At 35.6% G+C, this 26,342-nt stretch overlaps 1 protein-coding gene across 19 annotated transcripts in view; it reads right to left on the reverse strand.

Moving 5' to 3' along the window:
* The window catches only part of VPS13B (vacuolar protein sorting 13 homolog B), a 1,048,068-nt gene that overhangs the window by 549,084 nt on the left and 472,642 nt on the right, over positions 1-26,342 (reverse strand). For 16 of the 19 annotated variants that reach the window (XR_011966588.1, XM_072606881.1, XM_072606871.1 and 13 more), the window contains 2 exons: positions 23,060-23,294; positions 2,767-2,987 (listed from right to left, as the gene is read on the reverse strand). Coding sequence is in view for 17 of the 19 variants with exons in the window: in XM_072606881.1 (XP_072462982.1) it covers positions 2,767-2,987; positions 23,060-23,294 (456 nt within the window). In the remaining 2 variants the exon portion in view is untranslated. Of the gene's footprint in view, positions 1-2,766; positions 2,988-9,991; positions 10,136-23,059; positions 23,295-26,342 lie in introns of those variants that run through there. The other 3 variants (XR_011966589.1, XM_072606877.1, XM_072606878.1) reach the window with 3 other exon arrangements.

Raw genomic sequence — 26,342 nt, forward strand, 5'->3', positions numbered from 1 at the left:
GTTGAATACTTCATGATTCTTTCTGGAAAAAAGAAAGGACTGAATTCTGCAACACTTTTGGTTGCCTTCCTTCCCACCAAAAGTCGTATTTCAGTGCCTTGGGTTATATAAAAATGCAGATGTCTTGAGACAGGTCTCAGAACAATTTATATTGCAGCTATATTTGTTTTATGTTTAGATGCAGCTAGTTAGTGCCTGGATAGAGTATTGAACATGGAGTAAAGGAGATACTTATTAGCTGTGAGGATAGTTTATTATTAATGTGACTTTAAGCCATCTCATTGAACTCCCTCTGCCTTAGTTTTCACATAACTGAAATAAGAATAAAAATAATACTTACTCCCTAGAATGGTAGTGAGGATAAAAGTGAGATGTTTGTAAAGCATTTTGCAAACCTTAAAGTGCTACGTAAATGGTAGTTTTTATGACATTGGGGCAATTTCTTATTCACTTCTCTGCTCCCTAAGCTAGAAGGAAGGGGCTGAGCATGCACAAATGCTCTGTTCTCACCCCTACAAGGGCTGGCCTTATATTCATTTACAAGATATTAACTAGTATCTATCATGCACAATAAACAGAAAAATCAGCTAATAGTGCATTAAAAGCTGTTATAATTCTAGATGTTCATTGGTTTCAATCAAATCAAGAGCAAAAAAAGGAAGGCCTGCCATAGCCAATTTACTGGAGGATGACAAGAGTTATAAACCACATGCCCACATAGTAGGTAGGAATATCCACACTGAGGAAAACACAGATTCACTGGAGTATTAGATTGCACATAGTTTCCTGAGCTATAAAAATAACTAAAGACACAACAGATATTTGCAAGAAGCTTACACAAAGGTGAAGTGTGTTGCATGAGCCCTTCTCTCCTCTGCCCTCTCCCAACAATATCTGATTCTATCAAATATATATTCATTTGAATTAAAAGGCAATCACTTAAAAGGAGGTAGAGATGATAATCATTGATCCACACTTTAGTATGTGTTAGTTTATTCAGATTGCTTTTCCTTTAGGAAGTAGCACAAATGCATATAGGGAATGGTATTAAAGCAACAAGTGAAAGGGATAAAAAGAGAAATAATGTATAGAAACAGGAGAGATAGACCTAGACAGGTTGTAGTCATGAGGGGTGGAAAGGATAGAGGTTCTTAAGGATGGAAGAAAGAGAAAAAGCTTGAATATGAGAGAGAAACATTGGGAATAATTTTTTCTTCTCTTCTTTCAGAAGCCTTTAAAAACTCTTGTCAAATTCCTCATTACCCTCAAACCCCTACTATGGATAGAGAGGCAGACCAGCTACAAAGAGCTGCCTCTCTAGAGAAAGTTGGGAGGAAAATTTCTCAGTCATTTACAAAGCAAATCCAATTATATTTTTGTTTGTAGTTGTGCATTTCTCTTTAATCTCACAAACTAATCTGCAGATCTCTGTGACCTGTGTGCATGCTGCTGATATAGTTGCATTAACACCTGCTATCAAGTGTTTTTATACTCCTTATTTCAACTTATATTTGGGAAATATAATGGAATGCCCTTTTCCAACTTTTATGTCCTCTGCTCTGTTTTCTTACCAGTCAGTCATTTGCTAGACTTTTCTACGATGACGGAACTTTTAAAAAATCAAACAAATTGGGTCAGTTTCTTTTCTTTGCAAATATACATAGAGCAAAATTTAGCAGAGAGGAATGAATGTTAGAAGAAGCCTTTTTTGAGAAAGTTTTATGATGCTCTCCTGACAGCAATGCTCATGCAAGTTTCCATCTAAATGGAACAAATTAATATACCACAAGGGAGAAGAATATTTAACAATGGATTCTCAAAGAAATTATTTTTGTTCTTACAGGTAACAGGCAGATTCCTAGATTTTATGACACAATGGATATTTTACTTGAAAGTTGCATTCAAATAAAACCCATTTAGAAGCAAAGAGTGGATGTTTCCAAATGCACACAAGATTAAGTCAACAAAAATAAAAATAGTAAGGAATATGATAAAATCAAATAAAAGGAGAAAAGATGAGTTTTTTTTTTAAAAAAAAAAGGTCACCAAATATCTCATAAATTGAAGTTACCTCAAAAAGAATGGCAATTAACAGTGGAACAAACATGTATTCAAACTGAGATATGGTTTCTAAAGGGAATTTTTTTTAATAACATCACATAGAAGTAACTTCAGATAAAACAGCCCTGATACTTAAATTAGGAACCCAGTTAATATGCAGAAAAATATAAAGCAGAAAATTGTTTTAAATAACTTAGACAAGTCTGGGTGATATATAACTAAATTAGTCATGAAAATCTAGAGTACAACATACGTGGCCTATGTCTAACAAATAACCATCTTGAGAACAGTGGACATGCCTTTCAAAACAAAATATGCCATCACTTATGTGAAAGCACTGGATGTTGAATCAAAGAAGTTCTGAGTGAGAATGTGATTGAAAATTACATTTGATCACTTCAGTAGACACATCCAGAGTGACAGTAAAGTGGTTCTTCAGCATTTAAAAACTACATCTGCAACTGATTTCAATCCATCAGCCAAAAGATGCATTTATGCTGCAGCTATTACATTTTCAGAAGAGTTTAAATTACAAAACTTGAGAGAGCTTCAAAGCAAGACTTAATCTAACCACCCTGATCTTGATGGCCCATTTAAAATATAAGATGCTTAATAGAAAAGAACCTCTTCAACAAAATGGAAAACAATTGTACCTAAATCAAGTTATTTTTAATTTCCTTTCATAAATTAGTTAAACGTACCAACCTGGGGGTTCGAACATTTTATCTCAAGTGACTCAAGGTCAACATGGAGACAGACAACAAATGAATGTCTGGATTCAGGCCCCACGGCAAGCAGCTTTTGGGAAGTGACAGCCAGAGTAGATGTACAACCCATTGGCTGTACTAACCCAAGTGTCATTTGGTGTCCAAGAAGGGTATAAATGCTGAAATGATATAAACTGATTGTCCATGGGAAAGCATTACCTGAAGACAGATAGAACACACAAATACAAAGTGGTTAAAATTTACTTCAGGGAAATTTTTATGTCATTTAATATAATTAAATGTAAAATGTAAATTAAAATGTAATCATAAAGCAATTATAAATAACATAACATCCTAAAAACAGTTTGATAAGTTGTCTGTATACTACTTTAAATATTACTTTTGAAACAAAATAACAAAATATACCTTGAGGCTATAACTGGGTATCTCAATCATTAAGTTGGAAAAACAAAATTATAGAGACATTACAAGAAGACATATTCCAATGACTCTAATCTGTCAGTTCAAAGTTCTTTTTTTACCAAATGTATATTAGACATTTTAAATTCTGGAGGCATCTCAACATTAACACATCCTAAACAGAACTGCTTCATCTTTCTCTAAAAAAGGTTCTACATTTCCAAACTTTTGTACTTCTACCAAAGGTACTACCAGTCTTCTAGTTTTCCAGGTCCATAATTTTGGTTTTATCCTGAACTCCTCAATTCCCCTCATCTCACATACTTTACCAGTTGTCAAGTCTTGCTATTTCAACCTTGACAAGTATCTTGTAACTCAACCATTTCGATCTACTCACAAAGTTACCACCTTAGGTCAGGTACCCATTACCTCTTGCCTACATAACTTCAATAGCTTCTTAATAGGGGCCTCAGTCTTAAATCTCTCCTTTCTCCAATCTATCCTCCATGCAACTGCCAAAGTGATTTCCAGATTAAAAATGCTACTCCCTGACTGAATAAACTCACTGCCATTAGAATAACATACGAATTTCTCTGTTTCACTTTTAAAGACTTTTACAACCCAGTTCCAACCTTTCTTAGCCACATCATACATTATACTTCCTACCATTTTCTGCAATGCAGCCAAACTGGCCTTCTCCCTGTTTCTCTCATAAGATATTCTATCTCTCGTCTCTGCTTTTGTAATGACTGGTTCCTGTCTTTGGAATCACACAATCAAGATCACACAGGACTTGGCAGTTGCAACATTAAAGGATAGGAGGTTATGGAACACGATTTTCAAGAAGGCAAAGGAGTTAGGACTACAACTAAGAATTACCTGGCAAAATTAAGCATAATACATCAAGTAAAAAAATTTGAGATATACAAAGTGAGAGAAAAAGAAGGGTGGACTCCAAAGTTCTGAAACCAGGTGACCAGAGGATGGTGGCATCTTCAACAGAAATTAGAATGTGTGAAGATGGAATGGGTTTAGAGGTAGAAAATAATTAGTTCTGTTTTGTACACAATAAGTTTGAGAGGCTAGCAAGGACTTCCAGGCCTAGATGTATAGCAAACAATTCTATGATGCAGAAATGAGACTAAGGCTGGAAACAGAGGCTTGGGAATTATCTTCACAGAGATAGTAACTGAATCTATTTAAAGCTGATGATACAGACTATATACTGGGAGTAAAGAGTAGAGAGTTCAAGAAAGAGGTTTGGGAGACAATAAGTTATGGATGAGAGGCAATTATTATTCAGGAAAGGATACTGAGTAGGAGCAATCAGACAAGTAGGAGCAGAACCAGGAAAGAACATGTTTTTTACATTAATTTGGAAGACTAAGAATCTTTATACAAACAAAAAGTAGGACCAAATCATGATGCTAAAAACAAGCAGGCTTTGATTGGTACATTTTAACTTATAGAAAGAAGGAATTAAGGATTAGGTCTTCCACACAGAACTGGAAGCATGTAAGAGAAGGAAGATAATTCAAACTAAAAAGAGGCTATGATGGTGTTTGGTTCATAGTAGGAAGAAGGAAGGTGTTCACTGATGGCTCTGTGGAGAAATTGCTCTGAACACCCTTGGCACATGTCCACTTCATCACTCAATATCATATTACTGATTCCTGTTGTTACTGAGCTTGACTTTAGACAGCAATCAGGAACCAGATGACCAGATACACAGACTGTGCCTAATGTCTTTGTTCACTCAATATCTTCTAACTATAGACAAGATAGACAGATGCCTGTTACATAACAAGACAGAACCTACAGAGTAGCCATTATTGATTCCACAAACTTGACAGAATTCCTGTAAATGGGCTGAAAGTGGTCTTAACTATTTAATCAATACATTAGATAAAAACTTAGAAGACATGCTTATTAAATGTATAGATAATACAAAGTTAGGAGCTACAGCTAACAAGCTGGATGATGAAGTCAGAATCCAAAAAGGTTTTGACAGACTAAAATACTAGATCATATCTAATAGGATAAAACTTAATAGAAGCTGTACATTCTTATAGTTGGATTGAAAAAACTTCAAAATTACCTAATGAGCGATTTGATGCAGTTTGCCTGAAATAGAACTGGGAGTCTTAGAAGTGAATAAGCTCAAAAGTATAAGGCAAACCTAACTTATGCTCAGGCAACATTAGAAGATGTATGGTGCCCTGCTCAGACCACATCTAAGTACTGAGTTTGGTTTAGAGTACAACTTTATCTGTAAAAAGAAATGGATAGAGAATGTCTAGAGAAAAAGGATCAAGAGTGAGAAGCACCTCTGTATCATATCATGTGAGGAAGAGTTGAAGGAAATGAGAATGTTCATCTTGAGAAGAATTACACAGCATGAGAAAGTATAGGAAAGTTAGACTTTATACCCTGATCAGATCACAGAACGATTGAAGTTGTGAAGTATGTAAGAGTAAAATTTTACAGAAAACCTTTACGTTTTATCAATAGAGATATTAACCCAAATTCAAAGTAACAAAGTTTGGACTAAAGAGGTTTTATTGTACTGGTAGCTTAAGATGTGAAATGAATATGATATGACATTTTGCATTCATAAAAGATAACTTCACTTATTTTGGAGACCTGAAAGTTGATACTGAGGGTGAAAGGATACCTCAGGTAAGAAGAACAGGGCCTTAATGACATTCCACTAACTTAATACGTCAGGAGTTATTTTCATTATTAGCTCTGCCATCCCAATGAACCATGTGATAGTCATAGTAGAATTGCCCACCATGGTAAATGATAAATCAAAAAGCTAGCAAAGTAGAATAGCAATGTCTTGGAACTAAAGACTTTTACTACTGTCAAAGTCACTGCCTGGTCAAAAAGGTCATGATCACTGCTCTGAGGCATACTTGTTTCCCAGCAGCCTTTTTAATTAAATTTGGGAATTATTAATTTACAGAATTAATGAAGTCCTTGGGAATCACAAAACTCAACACCGTGAGGCTTCTTATTACATATGTATATGTGTAGGGAATGTAAATACATTTCCACATTCATACACACACCCATAATTTCTTTCTTCTGGGGTTCATCAATTCTATAAATTTGAAATTTCATTTTATCATTTGTACTTCACTTTCATGCAATGGAAAAATTTAAAGTCACAGAATGGACTCGAGCCCTGACACTAACCAGCTGTGTGACACTGGGCTAGTGTAATGGTAATTTAAGGTTAATGGGGGAGGAGGGAGAGTTAAAGATCTTCCCCAATCATTAAAAGACCTCAATAACTTTGGTTAATTTCTATTGAGGCACTGGGTTGGGGCTCCTGCCCTCTGGCTCTGAAAAGTGTCAAAATGCTCTGAGGTGAGCTCGGGCTTAGTTTTTGGAAGAAGGTATGTGTGCCAGATGAGACTCTGGGAAGCTGCTAAGCAGCCCCCCAGCTTTGAAAAATCAAACTTCTCTCTCTCGTAACTATGTATGTATGGTCAGGCAGTTGGAAGCCCTGTCTGTTGATCTTTATTTCTCTGTATTTTCTTGGAAGTTTAGGGAACTGACTTTCCCCCCTGAACTATGAGAATGATATATGTGCTTGATTAAAGTAGACTGTTGACTCCTCAAAAGTTGCTTTCCTTTTAGAAAAGCACACCAGAGAACCTGTACAGCAGATCCTCCTGTGTATGACAGGGCCCTTGCTGTTATAGTCAGTCATTTAACCCTGTCTGCACTTCAGTTACTTCAGCTATAAAATTAGAGAAAGGTTATAAAATGACCATCAGGTGATGATGATGATGATGATGATGATGATGATGATGATGATGATGATGATGATGGTAATGGATTTACCTAATGAACTGAAAAAGCTAATGCTAAATCTAATTATCTGCCCTTTATATCTAGAAAGTAATTTATATAGTGGGAACACCGAGCCAAAAGGTTTTAGGTCAATGTCACTTATATAGGTTTATAAAATCACAAAATCAATACCTAAAACAATTATTTTCAGGACTCAATTTTTAGAGACTAATTTAAGTGAATCTTACCAGGACTTAGAATAGTACAAAACTGGTAGGAAGAAAATCAGGAAAGAACATGTCTTTTACAGCAATTTGGGGGGCTTAACAGTAGCACTCCCTTTTTTTAAAATAAGAATAAGTAATTCAATCTAACAATTCAATAAATGTTTACCGAATGAATTTTATATGCAATTCAATGTGCTCAAAATGGGACATATAAAGGCAAACAAAACCAGATAATTTCCTATTCAAAGAGTCAAAACTGGGTGGATGTTGGGGAGAGAGTAGCATGTACAAAGATAAACAGATACAAAGTAGATCAAGGAAGGCTCCATAGCAAAAGCTAAGCTGAGTTTTTGAAGGTGAGATGCCTGAAAGGCAGAGAAAAGATGTGTGTATATTCCAGGTATATAGGGCAAGGTTAAGCAAATTAATAAAGGTGTAAGATGGAATGTTAAGCTCAAGGAAAAACTGGTGCTTCCCTTTGGGTGTAACTTAAGAATATGTGAAAGCAAAGTAACTGACTAATCATAAACAAGTATCTTTTAAAGGCTACTATGGGTAGGGGATGCTGTTGGATGCAGGTGAGATGAAGAAAAAATGTAAATTGTCATTGTTGCTACCTTGGAGGAACCTCTTGGTGAGTGGCTGTGGGAGGAGACATGTACACCTACCGATACATACAAAATACGTACAAAATAAATACAAGGTAATTGGAGGGTAGGGGGAGAGTATTACCAATGGGGATCAGAAAAGCTCTCATGTAGGAAATGGCCCTTGAACTGAGCTCTGAAGGAATTAGGGAATCCAAAGAACACACATATGGAGAAATGCATTGCAAACTTGGGGGGAAACTTGGGGAAAAATCACATAGTCAAGAAGCAGAATGCCATGGGTGAGGAACAGCAAGAAAGCTAATGTGAGTATGGAAAGGCTGGAAAATTAGATTGTTGTCAGACTGTTGTGTAGGAAGCCTAAGTGCTAAGGTTTATACTTTAGCTCAGATGCAACAGCAAGGCACTGATAATTTTATATCAGAAGGGTTACATTATCAGACTGGGAACTTCAGAGATTTAGAGGCTGGAAGCAGAGAAACCAATTATGAGAATACTTCAGTAGGCTAGGCAGCAGTAAATGAAGGCCCAAATTAGTATGGTGGTAACATTAGTGCAGAACAAGATTAACAAAATATAAATAGGATAGAGTGGAGAAAATGAGCACTGTGATTTTTTTTCTCTATTTTTTTTTTACCATTAAAGTATGATAACATATCTAAGTAACTACAGCATGGCACAAAAAGAAATATACAGGACTGAATAGGAAATCTAGGGCCTAGTGTAGAATCCACCACTAATCTACTTTTATTAGTGATTTAAGCAACTCTTTTAAATTCTCTGGGTCTCAGTATTCTCATTTGTTAAAATGAGTATGGTCAACTAGATGATATCTAAAATCTTTTCAGCTTTTAAAACTGTGTGAATCTAATCATACATAAAAACAAGTATTAGACCATCTCAGAGTTCTTTGATCCTAAGTTAACATTAACATAACAAGAATGAAAAGATAATGTGTTCTTTGTCAATTATATTAATTATATTTTGGGAAATGCAGGAGTTTGCCTTTTTTTTTACTAAACAAATATGACTTCCAATAGATTTAATTTTTTAAAAAGTTACTAAGATTTTCTTATCTCTTCTACGCTCCCTGCTCCCAACCAGCTTACATGCATGGTTTAAGGATTAAAGTAAAAGATGGTGAGTTACAGTGGAAATAAAATCATAGCAACAGTACACCACCAGCCTTCAGAACAAGTGGAAAGTGTGACCAAAATATGATATAAACTCAACCCACAATGGAACAATATATAAACTTCTAGGGTGAACCAGAATTACATGGAAAAGTATCCTTCATGTTTTTCATAGCTGATGAACGATTTTCCCATCAGTTTCTATAAAAACTTACTGGATCCAATAATAGCAAAATTTTAATTTATGAATGATCTCAATACTCCCATTACTGTCAAAATATTTTATTAAAGATGCATGCAACTCATTTAAGAAGAAAAAATAAACCATACACTACACATAATATAACAAGGAAGTCATCTGCTTGGAGGTGTTAACACCTCCAATTATATCTGTGATCCTCAGTGAAATTACTTTTTAGTGTAACTCACTACACTGATTTTGATCAAAATCCTTTACCTAAAATGACTGTGGGTACATTAGAGATCACCTCTCTCAAAAAGGCAATTGAAATCAAATGAAATAAATTAATAAGCTAATTTTGAATTCTAGGTATCTAAGGACTGCATATTCTTAGAAAAGTAAGCTTACAATCTTTGCAACCAGAGATTCTTGCTCCTTTTATGTGATCATATTTGTAACATCATTCACTGTAGAAAGAAAGCAGCTATTTGAGAAATTTCTCACATTACGCTCTTGGCAACAAAAGATCTTTTTTAATATTGTTACAAAGAGATGTTTATTAAGGCCCCACAGACTAAATATATGCATGTTATGATTTTCAAAGTGTCTTCACTTTTTAAAAAAATGTAGTATAGAGAGAAAGCAGAACCGCTTAACTTCTATTTTACTTATTCTTTCCCTGCCAAGTAGCTCTTCAGCACAAGACAAAAATGTTTAATGGAGAACTCATACTCCAAATAAATGAGAATGGTACATATTTTCAATACATAGAAACCAGGAGAAGTAGATGAAGTACATATTAAAATAATAAAGAAATTTTAGATGTGACTATTCAATCACTTTTGCTAACCTTCGAAAAACTGGAAAATTATGCAGGATGAGAAGTATCTTGATGAAGAGGAGATGGGGAAACAGTATCCCACTTATCAAAAAGGAAAAGAGCAGGTTCAGTTTTCAAAGTAGAGTTCTGTGTACTTCACTTTGATTCCAGACACTACATTATAAAAAGCAGAAATTATTGCTAAAGATCAGTATAAATTTTAAAAAACAACCAAATAATGCCTAACGATAGTAGATTACACTTTTATTGGTTACCTATAATGAAAAAGGGAATGCAATAGATCTAAATGAAGTCTGGCAAGACTTTTGATAAAGACCTGCATGATATACTTGATGGATGGAGAGATATGGGTTGGTAGACAATGAGATTGGGCTGATTAAGAGGCCAAGCAAAATATGAAAGTCAAAACTACTTATTAATGGAACTAGGTGAACTGAAAAAGAATCAATCAATCAATAATGCTTTATTAAGAACCTACTATACAAAAGGCACTATGGTACACACTAGGAATAAAAATATAAAGAACAAAATAATAGCAACTCTAAACAAAAATTTACATTCTATCAGGGAAGACAATATGCACACATTTAAGTACACAGAGACAAATATAAAGAGGATACGTAAAAATGCAAGTTCATTAGGGCATATGGCATTAATACTTGGAGAGATCAAGAAAGATTTTAAGTAGAAGGTAGTACTTAGGCAGCATCTTGAAGAAAAAGAGAGATCCTATGAGGAAGAGGTGAAGACAGTACATTATAGGCATGGAGGAATGGTCAGTGAAAAGTCACTGAGATACAGGGAAGACAGAGATCATCAATTTAGCTACATCACTGAGTATAGGGCTAGAAAGATAGGTGGGATCCAAGTTGTCAAAGCTAAATAAAAGTTTACATTTTTTCTTTTTTAAAATTTATTTAAGTTTGCAACATTCATTTTCACAGAATTTTGAGTTGCAAATTTTCTCCCCATCTCCCCCCCAACCCAAAAGACCGAGCATTCTGATTACCCCTTCCACCAATCTGCCTTCCCTTCTAACATCCCTCCCTTCCCTTATCCCCATCTTCTCTTTTGTCCTGTAGGGCAAGATAAATTTCTATACCCCATTACCTGTATTTCTTATTTCTCAGTTGTATGCAGGAACAATACTCAACATTTGCTCCTAAACCTTTGAGTTCCAACTTCTCTTCCTTCCTCCCTCCCCACACATTCCCTTTGGGAAGGCAAGCAATTCAATATAGTATATATGTGTAGTTTTGGAAATGACTTCTGTAATAGTCATGTTGTGTAAGACTATATTTCCCTCCATCCTATCCTGTCCCCCCATTTCTTCTATTCTCTCTTTTGACCTTGTCCCTTCCCAAGTGTTTACTTCTAATTGCTCCCTCCTCCCATTTGCCCTCCCTTCCACCATGCCCCCCACCCTGCTTATCTCCTTCTCCCCCACTTTCCTGTATTGTAAGATAGGTTTTCATACCAAATTGAGTGTGCATGTTATTCCTTCCTTGAGCCAAATGTAATGAGAGTAAGCTTCTCTTTTTCCCTCTCACCTCCCCCCTTTTTCCCTCCATTGAAAAGGCTTTTTCTGGTCACTTTTATAGGAGATAATTTGCCCCATTCCATTTCTCTCTTCTCCCAATACATTCCTCTCTCACTCCTTAATTTTATTTTTTTAGGTATAATCCCTTCCTATTCAACTCACCCTGTGCTCTTCTGTCTCTCTGTCTCTTTCTTTCTCTCTCTCTCTCTTTCTGTGTGTGTGTTTGTGTGTGTGTGTGTGTGTGTGTGTGTGTGTATAATCCCACCAACTACCCAGATACTGAGAACAGTTTCAAAAGTTACAATATGATTTCTCTTTCCTGTTTCCCTTTTCATGCTTCTCTTCATTCTTGTGTTTGAAAGTCAAATTTTCTTTTCAGCTCTGGTCTTTTCATCAAGAATGCTTTAAAGTCCTCTATTTCCTTGAAAGACCATTTTTTCCCCTTAAGTATTATACTCACTTTTGCTGGGTAGGTGATTCTTGGTTTTGATCCTACTTCCTTTGACTTCTGGAATATCATATTCCATGCCCTTCGATCCCTTAATGTAGAAGATGCTAGATCTTATGTTATCCTGATTGTACTTCCACAATACTTGAATTGTTTCTTTCTGGCTGATTGCAATATTTTCTCCTTAACCTAGTAACTCTGGAATTTGGCTACAATGTTCCTAGGAGTTTCTCTTTTTGGATCTCTCTCAGGAGGTGTTCAGTGGATTCTTTCAATACTTATTTTGCCCTTTGGTTCTGCCCTCTGGCAGTTTTCCTTGATAATTTCATGAAAGATCATGTCCAGGCTCTTTTTTTTGATCATGGTTTTCAGGTAGTCCCAGAATTTTTAAATTGTCTCTCCTGGATCTACTTTCCAGGTAAGTTGTTTTTCAAATGAGATATTTCACATTGTCTTCTATTTTTTCATTCCTTTGGTTTTGTTTTATAATTTCCTGATTTCTCATAAAGTCATTAGCTTCTATCTGTTTCATTCTAATTTTTAAAGAACTATTTTCTTCAGTGAGCTTTTGAACCTCCTTTTCCATTTGGGAAAATGCTTTTTAAAGCATTCTTCTCCTCATTGGCTTTTTGGACCTCTTTTTTCAATTGAGTTAGCCTATTTTTAAATGTGTTAATTTTTTCAGCATTTTCTTTGGGTCTCTTTTAGCAAGCTGTTGACTCACTTTTAACGCTTTTCTTGCATCTCTCTCATTTCTCTTTCCTCCACCTCTCTTACTTGATTTTCAAGATCCTTTTTTGAGCTCTTCCGTGGCCTGAGCCCACTGAATATTTATTTTGGATGTTTGGGATACAGAAGCCTTGACTTTTACATCTTTCCCTGGTGGTAAGCATTGTTCTTCCTCATCTGAAAGGATGGGAGAAGATACCTGTTCACCAAGAAAGTAACTTTCTATAGTCTTATTTTTTCCTCTTTTTTGGGCATTTTCCCAACCAGTTACTTGATTTTGGGGTGCTTTGTCAAGAGGATGGTATACTCTGGGGACTTGTAAGATCTTAGTTTCTCCAAGGTGGCACAATCAAGCCTGCACACTGATTTGGGAGCAACCAGAAACTTTTGTTCCCAGAATCTGAGTAGTAGAATTTCCTCTCCACAACAGCCTCGCCTCCAGTTCCACCACGCAAGCACTCAGGCCTGAGGTTCAGATCAGCTGCTCAATTCCCCCAGGGGCTTTAGGTGGGGGGCCAGCCACTCAGGGCTGAGGTTCAGATCAGCTGCTCAATTACTCCAGGGGCTTTGCAATTAGGCCTCCAACAATGGAAGTTGGCTGCTGCCTGCTGTAGGAGCTGCTGCTGCCTGCTGAGGTCTCTGCCACCACTGCCTGGGGCCAGAGCTACGGGAGACATCTTGCTCCCTTCTCAGCCAGTTGAAAAAGCCTTCTCACTGACCTTTGGAGCCTGTGGGTTGATGGATCTGCCAATGGCTGCTGCTGGGGATTCTGCCCCCAAGGCCTGCTCTGGTCCTTCTCCCTGCAGCTGGGCTCTGCTCCATGTCCAGTTCAACAGACTTTTCCCATCAGTCTTCCAGGTGACCCTGTACTGGAAGTCTCCTCCACTCTGTCATTCTATGGCTTCTGCTGCTCTAGAATTTGTTGAGAGTCATTCTTTACAAGTATTTTATAGGCTGTGGGGGAAATGTTAGAGCACATGCATCTTTCTACTCTGCCATCTTAGCTCTGCCCTCTACATTTTTGCTAAGAGGTGATAAGGAGCCACAGTCAGATCTTCTTTGTTTTCATGTAAAACATCTTTCCATGTTAGCCATGGTACAAAAGAAAAAACACATAAACAAGCAATAAAATTTTAAAAAATGTTCCTTAATCTGCATTCCTTCATCAGTTCTCTCTCTGGAGGCGGATAGTAATTTCCATCATGCGTCTGTTGGAATTTTCTTGGGTGATTGTCTTGATCAGAGTAGCTAAGTCTTTCACAGCTGATCATTCTTTTTTCTTAAATACATAATTTATTTATTTTTCAGTTTTCAACATGCACTTCAACAAGAATTTGAATTCCAAATTTTCTCTCCATCTCTACCTACCCCCAACACAGGACAACATGCGCCCCATCCAGCCCTTCTCCCAGTCTGAACTCCCTTCTATCATCCCCCTCTCTCTATCACCCCCATCCCTCTCCCCTCTATTTTCTCCAGGGCAAAAGAGATTTCTGTACCCCATTGCCTTTACATCTTATTTCCCAGGTGCATGCAAAAACAAATTTTAACGTTCATTTTTAAAGCTTTGAGTTCCATATTCTCTCCCTTCCTCCCTCCCCATCCATCCTTATTGAGAAAGCAAGTAATTCAATATAGGTCATACATGTGTAGCCATGCAAAACACTTCCACAACAGTCATGTTGCCAAAGACTAACCACATTTCCCTCTGTTCTGTCCTGCCCTCCATTCATTCTATAGTAAGATTAAGAACCTGGGGGATTAGTATAACAGTACATTTAACAGAAATATGGAGGTTTGGAATAGAGGTAATTTGGGGGCAAAGAGAATGAGTTTTATTTTCAACACACTGAAATGTAAGAGAGGGTAGGGTTGATGATATAGATATATGAGTCATCTTCAAAGATATAATTTGACACATAGAATCACTGAGAGAGACAGAGAGAGAGAGAGAGAGAGAGAGAGAAAATAGAAGAGGATCCAGGACAAAACTTTAGGGAACATTTACAGTTACAACATAACATATATATATATATATATATACACACACATACACATACATATATATATGTATATATGTATATATACATATATACATATATATGTATATATATATATTAATAAAAGTCAGTGAAGGAGACAGAGTAGGAGCAATTAGACAGACAGTAGGAAAGCCAGGGTAGTGGAGTCATGAAAATCCAAAGAAAAGAAAGAGTCCAGGAAGAAAAGGTGACCAGTGTTGTCAGTAGAGAGGTCAAGGAGATTAAAAACTAAGAAATAGCCATCAGATTTCAATTAAGAAATCACTGGTAAATTTTTCGATAGTAGTTTTCAAAGAAATCTCTATGACAGTGTTATTGGTTTTGTCCTTGCCCATAGACAGCTAAACATTTTTATAATGATTTGAATGCAAGCACACAAAACAAGCTAACTAAATTAGAAGACCAGAGCTTCATAGAAGGAGAAACATGGGAGTAAGGAGAAACATTAAAAAAGGTAAAGATGAATAAACAATTGATAAACAAACAGTTCTCAAAAGAATTGCAAAGAATTTACAACCTCCTGCCAATTGACAAAAATGACCATAGTAGTAAGACAGGTACACTAATATATTGTTGGTGGAACTGCGAACTGTGAAATGGTACAACCATTTTGAAAAACAATTTGGAATTATGTAGATAAAGTGACTAAAATGTCCATATTCTTTGAACCAGACAGTCCATTACTAGGTTTACACCTCAAGGAGACAATCAATAAAAAGAAAGTCCCCATATCCTCCAAATATTTATAGCAACTACTTCTGTGATAGTTAAGAATTAAAAACAAAGTACATAGATTGACTGAGGAATCACTAAACAAACTGTATATGAATGTAATGAAATATTACTGTTCTGTAAGAAATGACATATATGATGAATACAGAGAAACATGGAAAGATCTATATAGTGACACATACTGAAGTAGATAGAGCCAAGAAAACAACATACACAGAAACTACCAAAATATATATGGAATCACACACACACACACACACGCAAAAATCAGGACTACATGTATCAAAATTATAAAGATCAAATGGGACTTAAATGAAGAGATAGGAAAAGACACTCCCAACCTACTCTCCCTTCATGGAGGTGGCAGGTCCATAATCATTACACATTGCACAGTTTTTTGGACCTTTTCAATCAAGTAGTTGTGACTTTTGTTTTTCCCCTTCTCTAAAGAATAATATTTGTCATATGAATGGCTCTCAGGGAGGGGGAAAAAGAGAGATACCTGGAATACTATGGTAATAACAGAAAAAAAATATATAAAAATTTATTTTTTAAAAAAGATTCCATATCAATAGTCTCCCACTTCCTGCCCTCACTTAAAAAATATTTTAAGAAAAACATCTGAGGTGACCAAAATGGTCACGATTTCTATGGAAAAAAAAATTTGTATTGACTTCTAAGAAGTGGAACTCTCAAGAACTTCTGCCTCTAGAAAGAGAGATCTCAATACTTCTTTTAATAAGGAACACTTGTGCTAGAAAACCACATAATTATAGAATATGTGAGATGAGAAGGGACAAATCAGATTGTCTAATTCAGCTCCACCAAAAGGAAAATGAGGCCCCTGTGCCTTATGTCAGGTCATACAACTAGTTAGTGGTAGTCAGGCCTATGACCCAGGTCTCCTAACTCCAGGTTCAGTGATCATATGGCCAAAGGTAAACCAGTACTCATGGTACAATTTACAGAGAGAATGTGCTATGATCTCAAATAACCATGGATACATCTTAAATTATTAAGACTATGATCTGAGTTCAAATTTATCACCTATCTTCCAGGAATAACAATAATCAAAACAGGCAAATGCCCAATGTATCATGTACAATCTTAGGTTGTATTGTTTTGAAAGTGAAAGACAAAGATATAAAACTAAAGGGAATAAGATTCATTTCAACCATTTAGAAAATACTTTATCTGGCTTTGTACTTAAGAGTTTAAGATAGAATATATGAAAATGTTACTACAAATGCACTAGCACTAATTATGTACAAGTTACAAGTAGATATGTACAAAATAAGCTACTATCATGTTAAGTGTTTTTTTTTAAAGCACTTGCTACAGATGCACACAAGTTTTTTTTTTTTTAATTCCCTTGAAAATAATGTAGAAAATTCAATTTGATAATTAGAAGTTTCCATGTTTAGCATTTTCATTCCAAATGAAGATTTAAATCTCTTGAAAAGATCTCTTTTCCTCAGAGTATGGCTGATCAGTGAGAGCAAAAATTTGGGTCAGGAACTATTTCTATATTATGTTTCACTGGTTGGTTATGCTGCCACTTTATATTCTCCTAGGGAGTCTGATGAACGGAGTTTGGAAGTTTAAATCTGATTCTATCCCTCTCCATCTGGTTTGTACTGCTGAGTAATAGCTCAAAATAAACTTAATTGTTCCTGGCTAACTGGCTTCTAGACTAATTTGGAGAATATCTAAGCCTTACAAATGGAGACCTCTCTAACTGTTATATATGTTATGATATACTGGAAAAATAAGATGGGAATTTAACGGTAATTTGACATTTAAGAAAGACTAGAAGTGGAAATTGGAAAAAGATCAAGAGGAATAAAAATTAAGTATTTTAAAATGGGAAAAACAAAGACTGGTAAGGTCAGAAAGCCCTTATGTCCTACTTGACAGACACATATACAACTGCATGTCAGTCATACTAATCTAGTTGTCCTGACTACATGTCAAACTTGACATATCTCAAAATAACTCACTATTACTATCCAAACCTGCAATCTCTGGCTAACTTCCCATAACCTACTAATTGTATCAACAACTTTCCTCTCACTCAGACTTAAAACTGTGGATTTTTTTTATTATTCTATCATAATTCATCAGTTGAATCTTCCATGAAAACACCTTTTCAACTGTTCCTTTCCATCCATTTCCACTGTTGCTATCCTAGTTCAGAACCTTATAATATATTATCTTTCATATTCCCTTCATACTGTGCTCTAAAATGTATCATTCATCATTTTATAATTTTAAGATGTACTTTCAAACTTCCCTGGCTTTAAGTTGACTGTTTCCTTTGCCCAGAATGTCTTTATCTCTCATTTCTGCTATCACATTCCAACACATCATTACAGGTAAAGATCAAATAACACCTCTTTCATGAAGTATTCTTTTATTCAGCTTTCCCTTCTTTTCTCCATAATCCAAAAGCATTTTGCTTGCTGCTCTCCATAGGCATTTGTTACATTCTGCATAGATTCTGCATGGTGTTATATTTATTAGTTTATTTATCTCATCTCCTTAACTAGACAACTAGCTATCTCAAAACAGGATCAGTACCTTGTTGATGATATAAATACTAATATATTTATATGGCTTTCAATAAACGTTTGTTAAATTAAATTGACAATGCAAACAGCAGTATGGTATCTAGAGTGGTATCCACTCTAGCCTGGAGTGAACATGGTGTAAAAATTTGAGTACAAACCAGATAACATGGGATAGCAACAAATCATATTTTAAAAAGATATTTTGGCACATGGACAAAAATCCATGATTTGCCAAGAAGGTATTAACTAGACTTTTACCTGGTTACTCTTAAGAAACTGAGAAAATTAAAACATTTCTGCAAAAAGACGAAAAAAAATGGTCATTTACTGGAAACACAGAAAAAAGCATATTACTGTACTATAAGGAATAATGAATACGAAAAATTCAGAAAAATGAGGGAAGATGTGTATTAAGTGATAACAGAGTGAAAAAAAGAACAATACAATACAATAATGACAAAAAAAGAAATGAAGGCAGCATGGAGATGAAAAGTTATTTTATGATATCAAAGTTCTGTCCTGGGCTGTCTTGTCTCCCTTTATACTGCTTCATTGGTGATCTCATCAGCTCTTGTGGATTTAATTTCTATCTCTATGCTGATGAATCTCAAATCTGCCTTTCCTGACCTATGCTCTCTGATGACCTCTAATCTCACACTTTGAGCTGCCTTTCAGACATCTTAAACTGGATGTCCTGTAGACATTTTAAACTCAGTATACCCAAAATAGAAGTCTCTTTCACTGTGGTGGGCAACACCATTCTTCCTATTCCTCAGGCTCAGATTTCTCCTGGAATTCTCACTATTTCTCACTGCTGGCCCTCCTACTCTTCCCCACCCCCAATATACAGGCTGCTACCAAGACCTGTTGATTTCCCTTGTGCTACACCTCTTGAACATGTCTTCCTCCCCTCCTCTGTTACTGCTGCCCTGTGGTGCAGATCCTCATCATCTCATGCCAGGATTACTGCAATAGGCTGCTGAAGGGACTGCCCCAATACCTCTTAATTCCAGCAATTTTCCTCTGTTAATTAGTTCCTCTTTATACAGTATATAGTTTGCTTTGTGTGTATTTACTTGTGTGTTGTCTTTTCCATTAGATTCTAAGTTTCTTGATGGCAGGGGCTGTCTTTGCCTCTTTTTTGTGTGCCTAGCACTTAGGAGTAGGAGCTTATTAAATGTTTACTGATTGATACTCCTAATTTCCATTAACAACAAATGAACTATTTTGGGACGAATACACTTAACCAGGATATATTCTGTATATTTGTTAGAAAGTATACTGTGTCCAAATAAATTATACATTTAACTGTTTTCATGAAAATAAGCACTTAGTGAAAACACCGTGGATGAGAAAGAGAAGTAATGTTATAGGAAAAAATGTTTACTTTACATAGGCTTGAACTTATTTCCCTTTAAGAAGCCAAGAAGGTCATCCTTAGGACTTGGTTGGTCCCAAGGACCAGGGATATAAAAAGCTCTCCCTCTAAAGTGGGAGGTCTGGGGTTTTGAAATAATTCCCACTGCCATCCAGAAATACGCCTCAACAATGCTATTTCAGGGATAAATGCAAAAAAGCGGTTTTTCCACATTAGCAACTAAGAATTACAATATTTTTATTTCATTATAAGATGATTTATTTCTTTTTAAAAATAATTTTAATGTATATCTTTTGTTTTTACATTGCCTAAATTTCCAGAGGATGGGCAGGTTTCTACTACTAGAATTCAAGAGGTTACATGAGAAGTTTAAAATAGCAACTGAATGAGTCATGAAAATAATGGTTAGTGAGGGTATGATCTAATGGGTAGCAATCCTGATTTTTTAGCATGCTACAGAGTTCACTGGCTTGAGGAGCTCATAGAAGATTTGCTTTTGCAAAGCCAGTTAAATCAGTGAGAAGCCCCAGATGGGAATTTTCTTTGTTTCTTTCTAAGTGGCTAAGAGGAGGAGTTGCCCCATAAAGATGAATTCCCTCTGCAACTGGTTGTCTAACAGTATAGGCAAAGAAGGAGGTCAAATTTTTAAGAGACAGTTTGGGTAAACTGGATTTATGCCATATCCCACACACTCTCTCCTCTACTCCCATGAAGAGCTTGTCTTACAGGCAACTAGATCCCACCTTCTGGGTAGAGCCCCACCTGAGGAGCGTTAAGCTGTAGCTATAGGTCTGCCTACCCATGTGACCACAGAGACTTGGAAAGACTAATTCATAAAACTCAGTTGCTGAAATGTGAACAGGAAATTAGAGGTCTAAGCAAACAGAAACTTTGAGAATGAAAGGAAGATACATCAGGCACTGGGAAAATTTAATTCAAGAACTTCATTTGTGAAATTCATGAAAGAAATCAAAACAGTTTAGGCAAAAATGGTTGCCCTCAGAAACAGAATGTGGTAATGACAGGATGAGTTATCATTCACAACAATATATGAGGGTAAGCAGAGGGTGATGATAACCTCTTCCAATGAGGAGTTCTGGGTGTGACCCTTAAAACATGGTGTTGAAAAGAAGGAAAGAAGGAGATAAGACTACTTAAAGGAGTGTCTGCTCAGGTGAAGAGAGGTGGAAGAAACCCTATTTGGTTCACAGTGATAGTGGCTGATCAGAGCAAATTTCTCATAGAAATGGATATTATGAATTATTGGGTTTCAGTATATATGGACACTAACAGTAACTTACACTAGTTTTTGAGTGTAGAGCCAAATCTTAATTTGTCTGAACCATCATCTCAAGTTCATAGTACGTAATATCATTTCCAATTTGAGGGAGATGAAGATTGGAGTATTTTGTTATGCTAACTCCCTTCATGACATCTTGTATGTCCAAGAAATAAGGCAAATATGGTACTTGGAATCTTATAGTAAGTTATCAAGAGTTCAACAACGCTGATATTTATAGGCCCTTCCAATCTTGTAACCATGATAGAACAGGTACCCCAGGCCCCAGTTTAATAGTATTGGGTTACTGAACTCACTAATGCCTTTTTCCTTATTCCAGCGGCTGATCCATTTAGGGGTAGTTTGTTTTGAAATGGGAAGGGGAGTTTATCATACCTTCCTTCCTCAGAGTTACTTGAATTTTCCTTCATAATGCCACAGTTTCGAATGAAGAGACCTGAAACAGGCTTCATTTTCTGAGGACACTTATGCCTGCCACTACATTGATGCTATAATGTTGAATGGGCTGAATGAGACCACAAGGGTAGAGGCCTGAGATCAGATCAGGCTAATATGAAGGATAAAGAAAGGAGTTTGAACCTAAGAAAATGTAGGGTCCAACCCATTCAGTTATGTTTTGGTGTATGAATGGATGGATGAATGAATGAATGAATGAATGAAGCTAAAAATTATTAAGAGTTTACTACGTGTCAAGCATTGTGCTTGCAATACAAGCACAAGGAAAGGAACTTACATTCAACTGGGGATCAATGCAAATAGCAGAGTTGTGGCTAGGGAGGGGACCTGAAAATTGTAGGAATGGTAAGTGTGGTCATAGTAGAGCAGACTGACAGTTCAAACTGGAGCAATGGCAGAACTGATTTGATCCAGCTCTTTATTCCAGAACTGGAGAAGGGGAAAGAGAAACGTGGTTATAGTTGTTTTGGCAAGGTGGCTAGCACGGATATGAGGAGATGGCTCAAGAAATGTGGAGCAAAGTGAAGTTAGGCTGGGGATTTCCTGAAATGGTGGTTCAGAAAAGGTACGCATGAGTCAGGACAACAATGCCCAGGGCAGATGTTCTAGAGATGAAAGGGCTAAAATATGAAGGACATGATCTTTGGTGTGGTCAAGGTGCTGGCAAGGTTCAGCATGTCATGACAATTGGATTAGGAAGTATAAAAAGCAAGTACTAGCTGAGGTTGAAACCATGACTGACACAGGAAATGAGGGGAAAAGTTGCTTTGATCAATAATTAACTCTATATCACTGGCAATTCTTATACAGAAGATAGAGATGTGGAGACAGTTGTTGAAGAAATTTCTACATAGGAGGGAAGTAAGACTGGATCACTCCTAAGGTTCTTTATGACAACAAGGCTCTATAGTAACTATGTTTGATACTATGTATCTACATCAACTTAGAGAAAGGAAAATGTCATCTTCTGTAGCACTTAAGAGAATTTTCCCAGACTGTCATCCAGATTTCTAAAAAACTGATAAGAAAAACAAGCAGGGAAAGTTAAGAGTAACAGACTACAAAGAATCTGGTCTACTTCTCAATAGCAATATTATGATGTAAACTTGAGAAGCACAAAGATTCATACACTTACAGAATAGTAATATGAACAAGGTGTTGACCTGTCTACCATTTTCAAAAACTTAACACTGTTGTTAAAATATAAGTCAACATTATTTACTTTGCGATTTGACTCAATATATCTTTTCAGCTTCTCATATAAAATGAAATTAAATGTCAAGTTGAGAAAGATATGAATTTGTGCAAAAACAAGAACTGTTAGTTTTTGAGGAGGGATTAAGTGAAATGATTATCAAAGTATAATTACCTTAAATTAGAAGAAAAAAATAAGCTATGAAGAGATAAATTGTGCTGTATAAAGATATTAATATTGAAGTATGAAATACAGAAGTTTGAGACAACATGTCTAGCCAACAAAGTCAGATGCTTCAGCTTTTTAAGAGATAATAACAATAACATTTATAAAATAGTGTTTTAATGCCTGCAAAATGTTCTTATAAACCTCATCTCTTAAATAGCTAATCATTCTTCTTAATTCAAATATATAAAGTAAAAAGAGCAAATTCTTCAAAAAACTTGCCCTTCCCTCCAAAAAAACTTCCAAGCACTATAGTGCTGAATCAAACACATAGTTTTTGTAGTCAGTCAGTCTGTTCATATATATATATATATATGGATATATGTACACATAATATAAATGCCAATATTCTTAGCTCACTTACCTTGAGCAGTAAAAATCTTGCAGTCTGAAACTTGATTTATATAAACATAAATATATATAAAATATAATGACCACAGGAAGATTTTTTAATAAGTTTACCTTCTTCAAGAATAGGTCGCAAGATAACAAATGGGATCTCCTGCAAAGGTTCCATGTACTTGTGTCCAGCACTAATAATCTTTATTTGGGGTAAACACAGAACAAGGGTTCCTGGCATGCTGATTTGTCCATGGTACCAACTTCTTACTGTTCCAGGGATGTCACCAGATACAATTGTACTTGGGGAAGGCAGGCTATCATTTGGAATGAAAACACAACAGGATTGTATTTCAAGCTGGAAAACAAAAGGAAATGAAAATGTTTCACAGATTGGGACTCAGACTAAATTTTTTTAAATGCCCTTATGATACCTTCACTATAATAAACACGCAACACTACCAAAGAAATCTTAAGTCTTTAAACGTCACATTTACTGGTTAAAAAAAATACTATGTGAAAAGGTGCTGTTTCTGTCTATAAACTTGATCAAAAGTGCATAGCCACATAAGCTGAAAATATATCTGCCTTTCCACAGCTCTTTCCAAGAAACATGATTGAGTTAGAAAATGTGCTGGCAAAAAAGGTGAGAAAATCCTCCTTCTTTTGCAGTTCATTAGCTTTTGTTAGCACCAGCTAAGGCCTTAGAGATGACTGGCATTTTATATGCTGTTACTTTCTGACAAGATTTATTTCAATGTGAATTCTTTGTTTCCTTTGTAGTTTACAGACTAAAATATAAGGGGAAAAGGTCCAAGCTCAAACTCTAGCCAGTCTGAAATGAGTAAATCTTTTAGTTACATATTGATATGCTCACTACAAACCAGACATTATATACATTTGTGTGGGCATTTTTCTCTATGTATATTACAAATAACAATGAAGGAATCAATAAATAAATAAAAGATATCTTTTGTCACCCTTCATATTGGGAACTATGACATGAATTCAAGTGAAATTTATTTCCCTCCCTCATCTACACAATACAGTTACTAAGACTCCTATGGAAAATTTCTGATAATTTTGTCAGTCCCTTGGAGACTTCAAGCAAGGCTGACTAAGCCCAAACCAAGAACTGAACTCATTATAACTTCTTAATTCGGAGGCGATGTAGACTAATGTCTGTTAGTCTTAGTTGGCTCTTGCAAGTAATACTCTGCACCTGGATATCAAATAGCCTCAACAGCTTGCACATTTGAATGCTTTGTTAAGAAAATACAAAATATGTTTGTTAGCTTCTTCTAAATGTTTTGGACATACAATGTTATTTAAGGATGTGATAAAAACAAAATTGGTTTGCTGCTTTATAACTCAACAATGACTGATAAATCCTCAAATATTCTGGGAATTCATATCAGTAATGGGGCCATATTTTCTGAAAGATAACTAAACCTAAAATACTGGGATACTCCTCCCCTTGGGGCAGATATATTCCCTCATGAGAGCAATAATATGTAATAGGGTTGGAATTCCTTGATACCATAAATAATTTGCCAGCCTGGCAAATAGAGCAAAGATATCCATCTTTACTTCAACATTTCTGAGTAGTTTTGCTTAGACAAACTGACATGAACTTACTAAAAAAAATCTAAGTAGAATTTTGCAAAAATAAATATATTGTTATTGTTATATGAAGTCTGGGCTTGTTTCTTATTCTAGTGCTATTTGAGTTAGAAGATGAAATTAATTATGTATTTGATAAGTGGTTTATTGATCCAAGATCCCAGGAAAAGAAATGACTTTGTCTTCTTACAGACATGTCACTTTAGATTTTTAAATATGGTTAAAATTATACAAATTTTAAAATGCACAGAAAGAACATTCTCTCAATCAATAATAGCTGATGCTAAGGACCAATAATAACAATAATAACAAAGTTATCATTTGTATCAGAAAAGTTTATTCAAATGCATATACACGAACATTAAGTAAACCTCATATATATCACATAGTTGCTAACACTCTAGCTGATACCTCACAGCAATGTAAAGATGACCCTGGATTCTTCAAGTTTCTGCAAGTAAAGGCAGATCTCTACCTAGTTTAAAGGATTCAAAGGATAAAACTAGTGAAAGATTACACGCAAATCCATCGTTCAAGCACCACCCTAACTAAACTCAAACCAGTTCAAGAGCGGCAGAGTGATGAATTTTTTAAGCATAGAAACTCTCAAAGGCCATTTACTAGGAAATAGAGTGGTACAGGTTATGCTTATTGGAGGATTAGCCCCAGGAATGAAAGAAATCATAGCTTCCTGAATTACTAAAAAACATGCATGCAGGTATTTTGTTGATTAAAGGCAAATGCCAGAATCAAAAGTGTATAAAATACACAATAATCACATCCTTGACATTCAAATTTCATCAGTTCTAAGAATAAACTATTCTATTTAAACTATGTAAACATGCAGAATCTGTGGTTCAAAAGAGGAAGCATACAGTTTTAAAACTACAATAGATGAAATATAATAGTTAAAGTTTATATAGAGATTTAAGGCATACAAAGAATTTTATGCATATATTACGCATTTATGCACTCTCTGCTTAGCTTACTCTCAGTCAGGGATGAAGAATACTAAAAACAAATCTGACTGTATAGCTGACTAGGTATTAAATATAAGTTGATATAGGTGGGAGCCTCAGCAGCATTATGAATAAAGAGCTAGGCTTGAAGGCAGAAAGATTTGGGTTCAAATCCTGACTCTGGTACATATTGGCCATATGACCCTGGACAATCAACTAAGCCAAGCTCTCAGTGCTCTTGAGCAGCCTTCTTTAGCAGCCACAGTTTCCTCAACCAGAAGTTCCCTATATCAGTGAAATAACAGTTCTAATCTCTATTCTATCCCTGCTAGAATTCTGGAAATAATATACAGCATATTTTAAAAATCAGCTGCCTATGTAAGAAATGCTTAGTTCACTGGAGCGAACTACATGACAGTGTAGGAAACAGCAAGTATAAATGACAACTGAGTAGAAGGAATATAATAGGTTCCTTTATTGATGAGTAAAGAATCTCTATATACATAATCCAAACAGTTTAAAGTCATTATTAAGTTATATTAATAACCTATATTAAAACTATCATATAAATCTTTTTACACTTTTTAAATAACTGCTAAACTGTATGTCTCAAATTGTAGTTTAATGTAAAATGTTGAGTGATTTATGTAACTGAATATAAATCTACAGCAGTAAATCTTGCATTAATGTAAGGATCTGACAATCCAAGGGAAAGAAAATGAAGTAATCTGCCAGTAAGAAGTCCTCAAGCTGGGGGTCAGATCCTGTTCATGGAAACCATCTGGTTGGGACCCTCTGAGCCACACCAAACACAAATGATCTTT

Source organism: Notamacropus eugenii, chromosome 4 (assembly GCF_028372415.1).
Source record: "Notamacropus eugenii isolate mMacEug1 chromosome 4, mMacEug1.pri_v2, whole genome shotgun sequence".
NCBI classification, from domain to species: domain Eukaryota; kingdom Metazoa; phylum Chordata; class Mammalia; order Diprotodontia; family Macropodidae; genus Notamacropus; species Notamacropus eugenii.